Source organism: Corapipo altera, unplaced genomic scaffold (genome assembly GCF_003945725.1).
Source record: "Corapipo altera isolate COAL_440 unplaced genomic scaffold, ASM394572v1 23b, whole genome shotgun sequence".
NCBI classification, from domain to species: Eukaryota; Metazoa; Chordata; class Aves; order Passeriformes; family Pipridae; genus Corapipo; species Corapipo altera.
The window spans coordinates 13,850,926-13,864,122 of NW_020884885.1; the positions used below are offsets into that span (position 1 = coordinate 13,850,926).

General features: G+C 37.5%; 1 protein-coding gene across 11 annotated transcripts in view; it reads right to left on the reverse strand.

Moving 5' to 3' along the window:
- Positions 1 to 3,599: 3,599 nt before the first annotated feature.
- The window catches only part of CUNH11orf74 (chromosome unknown C11orf74 homolog), a 42,009-nt gene continuing 32,411 nt past the window's right edge, over positions 3,600 to 13,197 (reverse strand). For 9 of the 11 annotated variants that reach the window (XM_027642534.1, XM_027642532.1, XM_027642535.1 and 6 more), the window contains 2 exons: positions 10,354 to 10,484; positions 3,600 to 3,838 (listed from right to left, as the gene is read on the reverse strand). In XM_027642534.1, the coding sequence (XP_027498335.1) occupies positions 3,698 to 3,838; positions 10,354 to 10,484 (272 nt within the window). In that variant the 3' untranslated portion in view covers positions 3,600 to 3,697. The remainder of the gene's footprint in view (positions 3,839 to 10,353; positions 10,485 to 13,197) is intronic. The other 2 variants (XM_027642542.1, XM_027642540.1) reach the window with 1 other exon arrangement.

The window sequence follows — 13,197 nt, forward strand, 5'->3', positions numbered from 1 at the left end:
TTCCCATAAAACTCAAAGAGTTTCCCCCAATACCTGCGGATCCATCAAGACTGTGGAGAGAAACAGTCAGTATCCTTCTGGTAACACCAAAGTAAGCAACAAGTTTAATGAAAAAAAAAACATTTTCTGTAGATAACAGCTACCATAACCAGTCAGATAAGCTCCCTGACTGATATAGATGCACATCTCTACTGCATTTTAGACATCAATGAAGTCACAAATACAAAGGGATTCGAGAGATGCATCACATAGCCTTCACTTCCAACGGGTTCACCCAATGTCACAGATTTTGCAGTTCCTCATCAGTGTGGTAGGGAGAAAACTGTTCCCTACTGCAGCACCCCCTAAATCTATCCCAAGAATCACTCCAAGTTTCCTGTTCAGTGTAAGAGTTTTGCCTTTAATTCTTCTGCAAAACAGGAAAAATGTGCAGAAAAACCATAAATACGAATGACAAATGTCCCTTGCCAACCCCTGCTGGAAATATTAAAAATTAAAGAGAACAGAAGCTACAAAAGGAAAAGATATATATTATTCAGATTTCAAATCACCTCACAAACACTGAAACAATTCCAGGTAACTAACTCCATGTGCAAGTATAAAATTTAACATGCACATAAAGTATGTTCTTAAAAATGACAGCCTTGTAATGGAGAAGAGGAAAATATGCCTCCTCTGTGAAGGATAATCAAATGAAAGGTATAAGCCAAAAACAACCACAGGGGCAGGCCAATAAAATGTCATGTTCAGAAAATGTAGCCTGCACTGCCTAATCTTCACTGTGATATTCATGTCTGTTAACAAAGAGCAAAAAATCTAACTCATGAGTGGTGTAAATGTAAGTGAATTATCCCCATTTCTCTGTGTAAGATGAATGTCACTAAAGAGTTCCAATTTTGTTGGGTATTCTGCAGCAAAGTGCTTCTTTATATCAAACGAAACCATATAATGACTATACTGAATGACACTTATGGAGCATAATAGGTACTCTGAACATTTGGTAAGAATCATCTGCCTATGAGAGAAGGAACTGAATGGCTGGATGTATCCCTAATGTACAGGGAAAATTGATAATGAAATGAATAGAAAATTCACTTAAGAGATTCCAGAGCCAATTTGGCCTAAAGAACATTATGAACCCCTAGACAAGTCTTCTCATTGACTCTGCTGGGAATAGGATTCCCACAGGACCAATCTATTGTTTGTGTGTCTCACACCTTTCTAAAAAAGAACCTTACACAAGAAGCACCTAATTCATCACTCCACAAACCCACAAAAGTTCTCTTTTATGACTGATTCTTTGTCTGCAGGATAGCAAATTCTGTACACAGAGGTCTCTCAGACTGAAAGTTCCTTGCATTATCTTTGCTATACATATATATTTCAATGAGGTTGTCTCCCTTATTTTTCTGTTGAGGTTTTCAAAGGCTGATCTTGCTATCATTATACAGCACTTCTCAATTTCTTTCTCACAGATTTGCTCATGGAGCTCTTCCAGAACTTACTTCTTCTCCTTCCCATTTATACACACATTACATGTGTCTTCCAGATGAATTAGTAAATAGATCTGTTCCGAAAATTTTAACTGAATGTTTCACTGGAAAATTTCATTTGGATCTAAAGCACTTAATTTAAAATATCTTGGGTTCAACAAAACACTTCATTGAGTTCTAATAAATTCACATAAAACAAAACAAAAACAAAACCAAAAGTTTCAAAAAAACCCAAGCAGAATCTGCTACACAGCCAATTACATTTCAAAAAGCATTTTAACTACAGCACAGGCATCTTTTTGAGTGTAGATGTTAAAAAAAAAAAATCTCATTACCTTCTACCAGCAAGGTCCTGTACAGACCAATTTTTCTATACAACGTACTTGTAATTTTATATCAGTCTCCTTAAACATCTTCTGTGAGACCTCTTTCTTTTCTGTTTTTTTCTTTGTTAATCTCACTCTTAAATTATATCCCTCTAATCGAGGTAAATGTCATTCCTCAAAAGAAATGCTATTCAGAGCATAATTGTGGTCTACAAAATTACTGATCCAGAAAATCTCTCCCTTGGAACACCGAAACACCTTTCTTTGCTTTTATAAATTGATGCCAATGAAGCAGCCAACTGGCCACAGAGATTTCATCCACAGCCTTTAAACAGCTTATGGTTTGGTGTTCTGTCTGTCTGCTCAGGCACTCTTCCTATATTTATCATCATATTTATCACTTCAGAAATAATGGAAATAGGCCAAGGACAAAATGTTGGTCAGTAAATTTTAGTGAATGCAGTTGTACCAGAAAACGACCAATAATACAATGCAGTGTTGTGATGTTAAACCAACCTCTACAGTAAACCTTCTACAGTTAGCTGAAAAAAAAAAGAATTCTTAACTTTTCATAGAAAGTGTACATACTACCTTGCATCAGAGACGCACACTCTTCTTTCCCACCCATGTAGCTGACCTTTACTCAACTCCAGTTTGCTGGCTTTCAGTGATGCAGAGTATAAGCTATAAGCTGGTATTCAAAATCATCTGCTATAAAAAACAGTAAAATCTTACAGCCTTTCAGTGCCAATTCCTTTAATGGATGAGATTGCTATTTTTTCCTCTGTGTGGAAGGGGTTTTTTTGAGCAGTTACTGTTTTCATTTTAGGAGTTGTACCATGTCAATTTTGATCGACACAAAAAAGTTTATCGGAAACCGGAATATCTATTTCTTTGCAGAGAAAAAAAAATTTTCCCAGATTTATTCACTCCTGTAACTCTGTATATTTAAGAGAAAGAGCTCAAGATTTGTCAGGTGCAAAAAAGCAGCCTGAGATCAGAGCACAGAAGCTCTGATAGAACTCTTGAGGTAGAGGTCTTCAACTGGAAGCTGCCCAAGACGTTCTGACTCAGGGGTGAATCCCCTGAGGAAGGGACCTTCATGGGATGTCTTACACCCCATGATATGACGTAGTGAAGCGAGTTTTGTCCCTGCTACGCAGTCCACGGAAGAGAAGACCCTCGCTTGGAGATGAAGGGCCACGAGGGCTTGGATACCCCCTCGTGTGTACTGGCAGAGATCCAGCTACAGCTGCTGCATGAGAAGAAGATAGATGCCTGCTGCCTTAGAGACATTGCTGCTCTAAGAGTGGAGAGGGATCTTTTCCTTCTTCCCTCCTGGACTTTTATTTGGAAGGGAGAAGAGATTTGATCCACTGTAAATACTTTTATGTCATGGTAGAGATAGCTAAGATTGTATATAATGTATTGTAGTATTTATTTTGTACAGTCATTGTAATATATATTCCCTTCCCCCCATTTGAGTCTTGTGTGGTGTCTGGAAAACCCCTCTCATACTGGGTTGAGATGTGGGAGGGGGTTTGGACTAGGGAATTGGATTTTGGAGTTCTCAAACCATGACACAGCTTTAAGATCAGCTTTGCACTAGTCAGGAACCAAGTCAGTATAATAATAAGCAAGAGTAGCCATCGTGCTAGTCTGAAATCCACCATCTTGTTTTGGTCACTCCAGCATACCTATCCTGACCCAATACAGACTCCAAGGCACGCTGGTAAAATAAACAAAAAATCTCAGGGATGTCATTTACTGACCAGGCAGGTAAGAACATTAAATAGGGGTACAATGAAGAGCTAGATTTGTCCCATAAAAATGTCATTTCAACAGCCTGCACAGAATGCCTTTGACTGAGTCTTCAGCTCATGCTGAACCCGTTTTCTTCTCTTTAGACAATTCTTTAATGGCCTTCAGCTCGGCTTCAGAGAACTTAGGGGTCACTGCCACATTGTCATAGTCAAATTCTTCATCAAGTGAAAATGGTTGAACATCATCCCCCAGTAGCTGTAATGAGAAAAACCAGATACATAAATAATATTGCTGCAAGTGATAATAAGGTAGCTTAAAATATAAACTTCTAATTAATATTTAATTAAACTTTTTTTTCTGACTCTAACACTCTCAGCTGATTAAGCTCTTTTTAAGTAAAAGAATAAATTCAATTATTCAATTTGACCTAATTTAAGCCATTTAATGTGCCCCATTTGTACTGTACTGTATCTGAATGAATATCATTAACTAATTTTGCTCAAGGCAAGGAATCTAAAAACCACCCCAGCATACATCTATTATATTCCTGCCACTTGTAGCAGCAAGGCTGTGGGGATATGGACATGTTATGTGCAGCTATGTTAAATTTCAAAGACAGATTCCATATCCTTAAAATTTGGGCTAGTATTACGTAAAGCTTCAGCATACATGCATCTGATACTAATGTAACATGATTTCCAGAACAAAGTTTCAGCGAAGGAAAGATCTGAAATGAGCAAAATGACACATAATCAATTTTCAGACTCCAATAATTTCTTTTCACCATCTCATAGATATGCAATTGGCTGGTTTGTATTTCTTGCATGATGAACATAAGAATCTCACTGCATTTGCCAATATGTGCTTTGTTGACATATTGTATAGCATTTTATTGCTTCTGGTTGAAATATCTTAGAATAAACAACTTGCCTATAAAATAAAATAATGAAAATGAATAACTATGGCAGGCCCTATGCTGAGAAGAAACTGCAGAGGGCCACAACACAAAAGGTTTATGGTAAGCAGTTACATAAAATGAATTTCAGGGTAACACAGGAGACACATCCTCACTACTAAAACTGTACAGGAATGCTCCCTATACCATGAGAAGTCAATATAACATGCCTAGAAATGTGTTTCAAAGATTTAAGTACTTCAGCACCAAATCAGCAAAAGATTTAAACGTATGCTTATTTTTTCAAGCTTCTGATGAATCCTTGGTGAAGCCAGTGACTAATGACATATTGAAATTTAGAATACACATTTTTTGTTTGCTGACAGGTAGGAAGAACAGTCAGCATCTTATGGTGACTGCTCAGTATCCTGCACAATTTGATGCAACATTTTGTAAGAATTGGCATTGACACAGCTAATGCCACAGGCCCAGTGGTAGCTGGATTCCTCTCTGGTGGCCAGGCACGTGATAGACATGGCAGAGAGCATCTGGGTAATATCTACCTCCTTTATTAATAAATTGTAATGTTGCCTGAATGATCAGGAAACAATTATTTGGGTTTGTATCACTTTATTAATCATCTGTATTGCTTAATTTTCTAGGGACCTGTCATACACTGGCTTAAACAGATGATGGAGCATATGAATCATACTAGATGCAGACCTGTAGACCATGGGCATTTATAATGGAAAAAACTGTAGATAGAGTTGGCCTGGAAAACAGCATTCATTCTGCTTGCAGTTATTATGTCCGTGGACTATCCAAGGTAAACCATCATTAACTTTTATAAATAGCACATTTGAAATATGTTTACATGAGATAAAGCTTGCACACAAGCTTTCATTCCCATCAACTCAAAGGTCAGCTCCTTGACCTCCACACCATATTCATGTCCATTTTCATCTTTTTCACAGGGAGACACTCCTGGAATTCTTTGTAAAGTCAGTAAGGTCACCAGTAAGCAGGTAAAAAGTTGTACCACCAATAAGGGTTCTACTACCTGTCTTTCATTTGCAGAAATCCAAAACACTCTTCTAAAATACAATGCAAGGCACAGACTTTTCATTTAGTTTGGTTTTAACAATATTTGTTACCACATTGTGCTGGTTTTGGCTGGGGTAGAGTTAATTTTCTTCACAGTGGATGGTATGGGGCTGTGTTATGAATTTGTGTTCAACACGGTGTTGATAATACAGAGATGATTTTGTTATTGCTGAGCAGGGCTTGCAGAGAGCCAAAGCCTCTTCTGCTTTTGGTACTGCCACACTGGTGAGGAAGCTGGGGGGGGTGTGGGAGGTTGAGAGAAGACACAGCAGGGACAGCTGACTCCAACTGACCAAAGGGATACTCCAGACCATATGGCATCGCACTCAGTATATAAAGTGGGGGGAAGAAGGAAGAAGGGAGGACATTTGGAGTGATGCCATTTGTCTTCTCAAGTAACTGTTACATCTGACGGGGCCTTACTCTCCCGGAGGTGGCTGAACCAGGGAATTGCGTGCACAAGCTTTTGGTTTCCCTATTGAAGTGTCTTTATCTCAAACCATGAGTCTTCTATCTTATCCCCTTCTGATTCTCTACCCCATCCTACTGGTGTGAGAGTGAGTGGCTGCTTGGGACTTGGTGTCTGCCTGAGGTTAAACCATGACACATATCTATAGGTAACTAAGCTAAGAAGAGTTTAAACTACAGAAAGCCTTCATACGGATTCTACAAAAGCAACTCTATTTTCCTCTACCAACATAGTTACAGAAAGTATACACACATTCCCTATGACCTTGTGCTGACCTTCATGTAATTCCAGGAAACATTTTAGGTAGACATAGCAAAATAGTGGAAAAACTTTTGTTTACAAAACTCGACCCCAAAATCCTAACTGAAATTAGATGCCAAAACAGAACATACCCAACTTCACCCCATTAACAATTTTTCTGTTATCCACTCATTTCACATTTGAAAAATTTGTCCACACTGCATATTTATCAGTATGCTCCATCTCTCAAATGAATACTCAAAGCAGTAGGGATTCTTTTTTTGCTTCTTCTCCTAAGAAGCCATTGACTTCAACCTTCCTTGTAGACAAGTAATCTAAAACTTTTATACTACAAACTGGAATTTTTATGTATTTCAAAAGGAAGACATCTTACAATAGAACACCAAATCCTCTGAGCTGATCAAGTTATTATCTGGTTATTATGCCTAAGGAGCTGAGAGAAATATGTGAATTTCAGGTGTCTAATTTAACATCTAATTGAAATCTTTTTGAGAGCTCTCTGGGAATAGAATCCTGCTCTAATAGAAAACTGCCAGTTTGCTTAAGATTGCTTCTGTGATTTACTCTCCGAAGAAAAAATCACTTTCATTTACCGTTCCTGCATTTCCAAATTAAAGGGGGGAAAGAATGTAATAATTATATTAATAACTGAAGTATTTTGCTAGTGGCTGTTTTATGAAGTAATATCGTAAATAAAATACCTTAAAGTTGACATTTTCAAAAGTCTATCAATAACTGGCAACTCAGTTCTTTTATTAATCTGAGTGAAGTTACAGTTAACTGAACAGCCTGTCTCTGTCCTCCTAAAACTTGTATTTCTGTGTAATTATGGCATCTATGATTCACTTGATCAAATTATGCAAAGTATGCACATACACTCACCAGTGATTTCATTGCATACTCATAGGAAAACTCACTAGTTCACTGACAACAAACTAAAAAAAAAGCTGGGGGGAAGGCATGTGCGCTATGATCTATATAAGCTTAACATATACTGGGGTATGCAGGAGAAAAAAAGTTTGTCTTGAGCTTGAGGCACTGGACTGGAAGTCAATAAATCTTGTCCAGTTTTCCACTTCTGCTTCATCATTCTGGACAAGTCATTCAATCTTTGTGTCTTTACTGGCCTCTGAGAAGACATAACTCTTCCATCTTCTTTCACTTAGTCAATCCTGTCTTTAAGTTCTTCCATGTTCTTGTTGCATTTATGCACAGCACGTAGCAGAAACAAACCTCAGTTGAGGCCTATCAGTAAGACCTTAAACCAAAGAAACTCAGTGGAAGCCGTATTTTAGATGATAGATGCTGCCATGCCACAGATAAAGATAAAATGACAGGCATGGTAAATACTTTTTTGAATGCTGAAACTACACACACACAAAAAAAAGGGAGAATAGAATTCTTTCCTAATCCCAGCCATATAAAAATTAGGTTTCTAGATTAAGGTAGTTAATTAGCAAAAAATGGCCCAGCCAGAGCTTATGGATGGAGACATATTACATCTTATGACAAATGCCTATAGCAAATGGGATGAATCACTTTATGGAGTTGCTTATCTCTGCCTCTTGATGACTGAAGGACTAAATTAGACTGCATCTAAAGCTGAAGTTAGGTGAGATGAATCCCACTTTGAATGCAAGTTTATATTGAGTGGATGGAAAATATGCATCAACTGCACTCATGTGTATGCAGGGAGGGAAATAAGAACAAATAAAGACCCTAGGAAGCAGGCATTAAGACATAAAAAAAGCTATGATGTCCTTTATGAAAGACAGTATTTAGTAGAAATAAAGGAGATAATAAATTTCTGGGTAGAGAAGGAAAATGTTCTATGATAATGTACTTCAATCATTGAGTGCATGCTGGTTCAAACTGCAGTGGCCTGTGGGAGGTCATGTATGCTGCTCTGTCAATACTGAAATCTTGTGATATGTGTATGTCTAAAGTGAGGAAAGAAAGATGAAGGAACATTGGTGGACAACACAAATAATTTGCTGGGTCATTCACCAAGCCACTTCCTAACAGCTTTTGACAGAAAAACATTTTCAGGCAGACAAGTTGGTCTCTAACAATTAGCCAGGTTATAAACTGGGTCTTAGCAGAGCTTCATTTTTCAAACTTTCCCCAGCAATACATTCAGAGATACATACCTTACCCTGAAGTGCCTCACAAGTATTTCCACAGCGTAGACATTTGACATGCTGCTATTTTTCATAAGGAATAGTCTTCCATTCTCTAAGAAAATCAATTAGGCAGTCACATTCTGTTGCCCTTCCCTAACAGAGTTGTTTTGATGGACAGAGAACAGTCTCATTTCAAAGCAGAGATGTCTCCAGGGAAAAATATTTTTCCCTCTCTAAACTAGTTCTGCCATGAGCAATGAAAGACTTAATTTTCAAGGCAATGACAATTTGAAGCACTGAGGGATTTTCAAATGGACCAGTTCAGTCTTGACAGTTCTAAAAAATCAGGCCACAGATATATTATCTAAATGAAGACACAAATATGTTTATAATTTAGGTAAAAAACTGCCTTCATCTTAAGTAGCCTGGCACCAACCAAATGGTTGTGAAAATTGTAAATCCTTCTTCTTGAAAAATGCAGCAACTCTTAACCAATGTAATAATACTCAGTTTCTTTCATAACCTAACTTTTCCTCAAATGGACATGAATTTTGCATGCAGTGGGATCTTTATCTATTTTTCATGAGATATAGTTTAAAGAATCATATGCAGTCCTTTATGAACACTGCAGGCTGCTACAACCCGCCTTCCTCTTTGGTTTTATACAGAAGTTATCAAATAAGAAAGCTATAAAACAGCATTCTAGGTTTTTTTGTTGTTCTTTTTTTATTTTCTGTGCCAATGGATATATCTCGAGGCAAAAACCTTGAATTATGTCAATCCTTAGAGAAAAGAGTGAGTATTTTTATTCACAGAATGGTGGGCATCAAAGCTTAAGAGGTCATTTTAGTACGTCTACTTTTTCCCAAAGCAGCCTTGTTCCTTATAGTAAAGGGTTTATTGCAAGGAACTAAACACAGCTGAGCTCAGGACAGGAGGCACCATATGCACTGCTATAACACCAAACCTTCATTGGTCATGAGTCATTTATAAACTTGATTTAAGCCTCATGGGAACATCAATAAGCATATGAAACTATCAAAACTGGCCCATTTTAGCCAGAAGGTAACTTCAGCTTCTAGCACAATGATCAGGCAGGGGAAAGGAGTGGTGAAGAATTCTCTGCAATAGAAACATCCCCAAAAGTTAATGCTCACACTGACTATTTTGATAGGAAGCTTAATGACTTAAAATAAGCCTGTGAGCAATCTACACCTTCTGTTGCAGTTTGAAAAGAATTGAAATTCTGAAGGAAAATGGCAATTCTAAATTAAAGCTTGTATTGACTGTGTCTCACTAAATGCTCACAGTCCATAAAGCAAACCTCTCCATACCAGACCTAGACAATGCAGACTCTCAGCAGCATCTTGCTACTACTCATTTCCAAGGGAACAAATCTCAATTCTGACCACAATATATTTTAAATCCTTTTTTTTTCTGAACTGTCATGTTAAAGGGACCATTCACTACCTCCTTGTTGCAGAAAATGGTTCCTATTTTCCAGCCAAAGAGAACTGCAGAATACCATGAGATCACTGAAAAATTAAATGGCCTATCATTCTGCATAAGTAAGGATTTGTTAAAAGGTCGGGAAGTGCAAGAGTTTACTTGAATATTCTGTGAGTTAAATAAATTAAATATTAAAAAGCCCATATAGCATTTGAAGTATTGAAGTACACATTTTGAAAATGTAGGATTATATAGTAGCAGTGTGAGAGATAAAATAGAGAGTTTATCTCAATTCTTAATGTATTTAAGAATTCATTATCAATTTAAAAATCACTAATATGACATGTTAACTCACAGTGGTTCAACACACTCCATCTAGATCCATCTGTTCTTGTGGAAATAACATTAGAAGCTAAAAGGAAAAAAAAGTACCCCAAGCCCCTAGTGTTTAAACAAAGAAACCTCATACCTCTTGGGGTTTGCTGTCCAGTGGCTGTGGAACTGACAAGTTTCTGAACTTCAGTTGAATAGGCTTATCAAAAATGGGTGTACAATAAGTCCCTGTCTGTTCCACCTCTCCTGGAAGAACTAATGACCCTGCTGAATAAAAAATAGTCAACATTAACCTTCCAGTCGACATATAAATTAGCAAAATCTTGTTAAAATCTTGTACTGCTCAGAACACAAGTAGAATCTTGTTAGTCAAAGTGTGCTGCACTTATTGTTGCATAAGCTATCATTAAAACAGATCCATGCAGTCCTGAGCTACAATCTAAATAGTAATACAATACTAAGCAAAAATCAAGGTAGGTCTTCTTCCTTGAGGACACTGCATTAAAAAATCTGGATGTAGATGCTCTTAAACTCAGAGAACACCTGGGATTACACCCATTTAATTCATAACAAAGATGGAAGGTCCTGAACAGAGATGTCTGCAGTATAAGTTATAAAATACCTCATCTGCCATTGACTAGCCGAGTAGGCTCATTCATTTCTCATCACGTGTACATTGGGCATTAAGAATCATTGCAAAGCATCCTAATATGACTCTCCCAAAACATTAAGTAAAAATACTTGGTAGAAGTACTAATATTCCCCACTACAGTGCCAGATGACTCTCTCGTCCAAGGATATTTCATGGATGTTTTTTCCTCCCTAAATTTCCAAAAAGAGGTACTTGAGAGGACTTCCCCATATCTGGGATAGAGCAACATGTGACCTGTCCATGCAGGCAGGATTTGGCCCACAGTTCACAAATGCACAGCCTTTTTGAATTGCTCTTCCTTTACAAACTTAAGCAAAACACTGGGAACAGTGGGTTTGCATTCTGTGACAGATCAGAAGGATATGCCTTAGGTTGAAAAATATCTTTTAACATGAATCAATCTCAGCTCTGCTACAGCACAGATGCATCCATCTTGTCTCAGTAATGTTTTTATGAAAGAACTTAAGGGGACCATATGTCTTGCAGTTTAGTCAAAGAATTATGTAAATCTACCTGCTATTTTTTCCATCTGATACACAAGTATCTTTACAGTTTTACACTACATTTACATTCCTCTTGAAATTTCAGAATAAATTTTCAAAGCATCGCTTAAATGTTAGTTAATGGAACCAATAAGAGGATACAGAGATGCAGAGTGGAAAGGATGAAGTTACTATTTAACTATACCTGCACAATTTTACCAAAGTAGTGGAGTTATGTACCTCTCATTCTTCTGTAAATCTGCATTTGAAAATAATGATTTCCTAGCTAGGCCTTTGTAAAAAAATCCATGATCAAATTCTTCATTGAGCTTTCTTCTGGGAATAGTGTACTATTTCAAAGCCAACGGGGTTTGGAGTTGTAAAGTAAAATGTTCTTTTAAAAGGAGTTGAATTAATTCCCTTGGGTATTTCATTCCCAGATTTTTGTTTCTTGGTTCATATTCACACATAAGTGGTTTCGTTTTCATACCTATTCTCTTGGTTGTGTATGTCAATCTCTAGCCACCTATGTGCTTTCAGTACTTGTTCTCAGCATAGCATCTGTTCTGATTCTGCACCAGTTATATGAGAAAGCCTCCTGAAAAGGACAGCACAGTCCACGGGTATCTATGTCTTCACATGCTCTGCAGCTCCTTTTTTCATAATTTGGGTCAAAAATATTTGTAGGACAGAAGGAAGATGAGAATGCTTATTTACAGACAATGGCATCTTCCAGTATTGTTTCAAACATGCACCTTAAATCTAGACCCTCACTAAAGTAAGGGAAGTCTGGACATGAAGAGGTTTGTATCACCTCCTGATATAAACACTGATTATTTCTGCACTAAGAGCTTCTCCCCCTCAACAGCCCAATCCAGAGAGGGAAGATGAGGAGGAAGCACTGTTATGCAACAGTCTGGCAATGGCTCAGAAAGATAACTCTTAAGAATTAGGACAACAGAAGGAAACTTATTTTTGCTTTTAGCGAGAAGTGCTTGTCATACTCAGAATGTCAATTCCACTTTTTAAGGCTTGTTAGAAATGCAAATAATGTTTCAAATTCCCTTCAATCACCCCATAAGAATGTAATCAACCTTTGTTTGCCAGTAGACATGCCAGAAATGAGCTTTGTCTCTCTCTATCCTGGCTGTGTGACAGCATATGAAAGTCTAATTGGTAAATGCTGCTTTCCCTGATAATGTTTAATAAAGAAACTCCTTCAGAGAGAAAAATTAGAGAGTTTTGACAGTCCTTCTCAGTGGGAGAACCCAAAGGAACTCCAGGCTATTGTAAGTTCTAGCCAGTACCTCACAGCTTGTTTAGGCTGCTGCTACAGCACTACTGGATGATGATCCTAATTAAGCTGCTAATTATGTTCTCTGTGGAGGTGATTAATTAGCAACAGGAAAGCCTTGGATACTGCCAACGGCACCATATATAGAGATAACTGAACAGGCAGTGATATCAAAAAAACTGAGAAGACATTTTGAAATGCACCTCTCATATCATGAAGAATCAACTCCCTGGATGATATAGCAGTGAACACCAAAGATTTTACTCAAGTCCAGCATACTTTAATGACGGCACATTTGGAAACTGAACAATTCTCTTTAGTCACTCCCCCCTCAAAACCCAGAAAGTGATTATTTAATCTGTCAACAGTGCTGAGGTGGACTTTTTGCTTATTGTGTACCATTAATTATAGGTATAGAAAAAAATCTACTGGTACAGGTCTGCTTCAAACTTTCAAGAGTAAAGAACTTCAAAGTCCTGTCTATATCTTTAACTTTATGGTAGCCAAACAATGCCCAAATATATATGCACTGACACAGATTTTACCACTTTC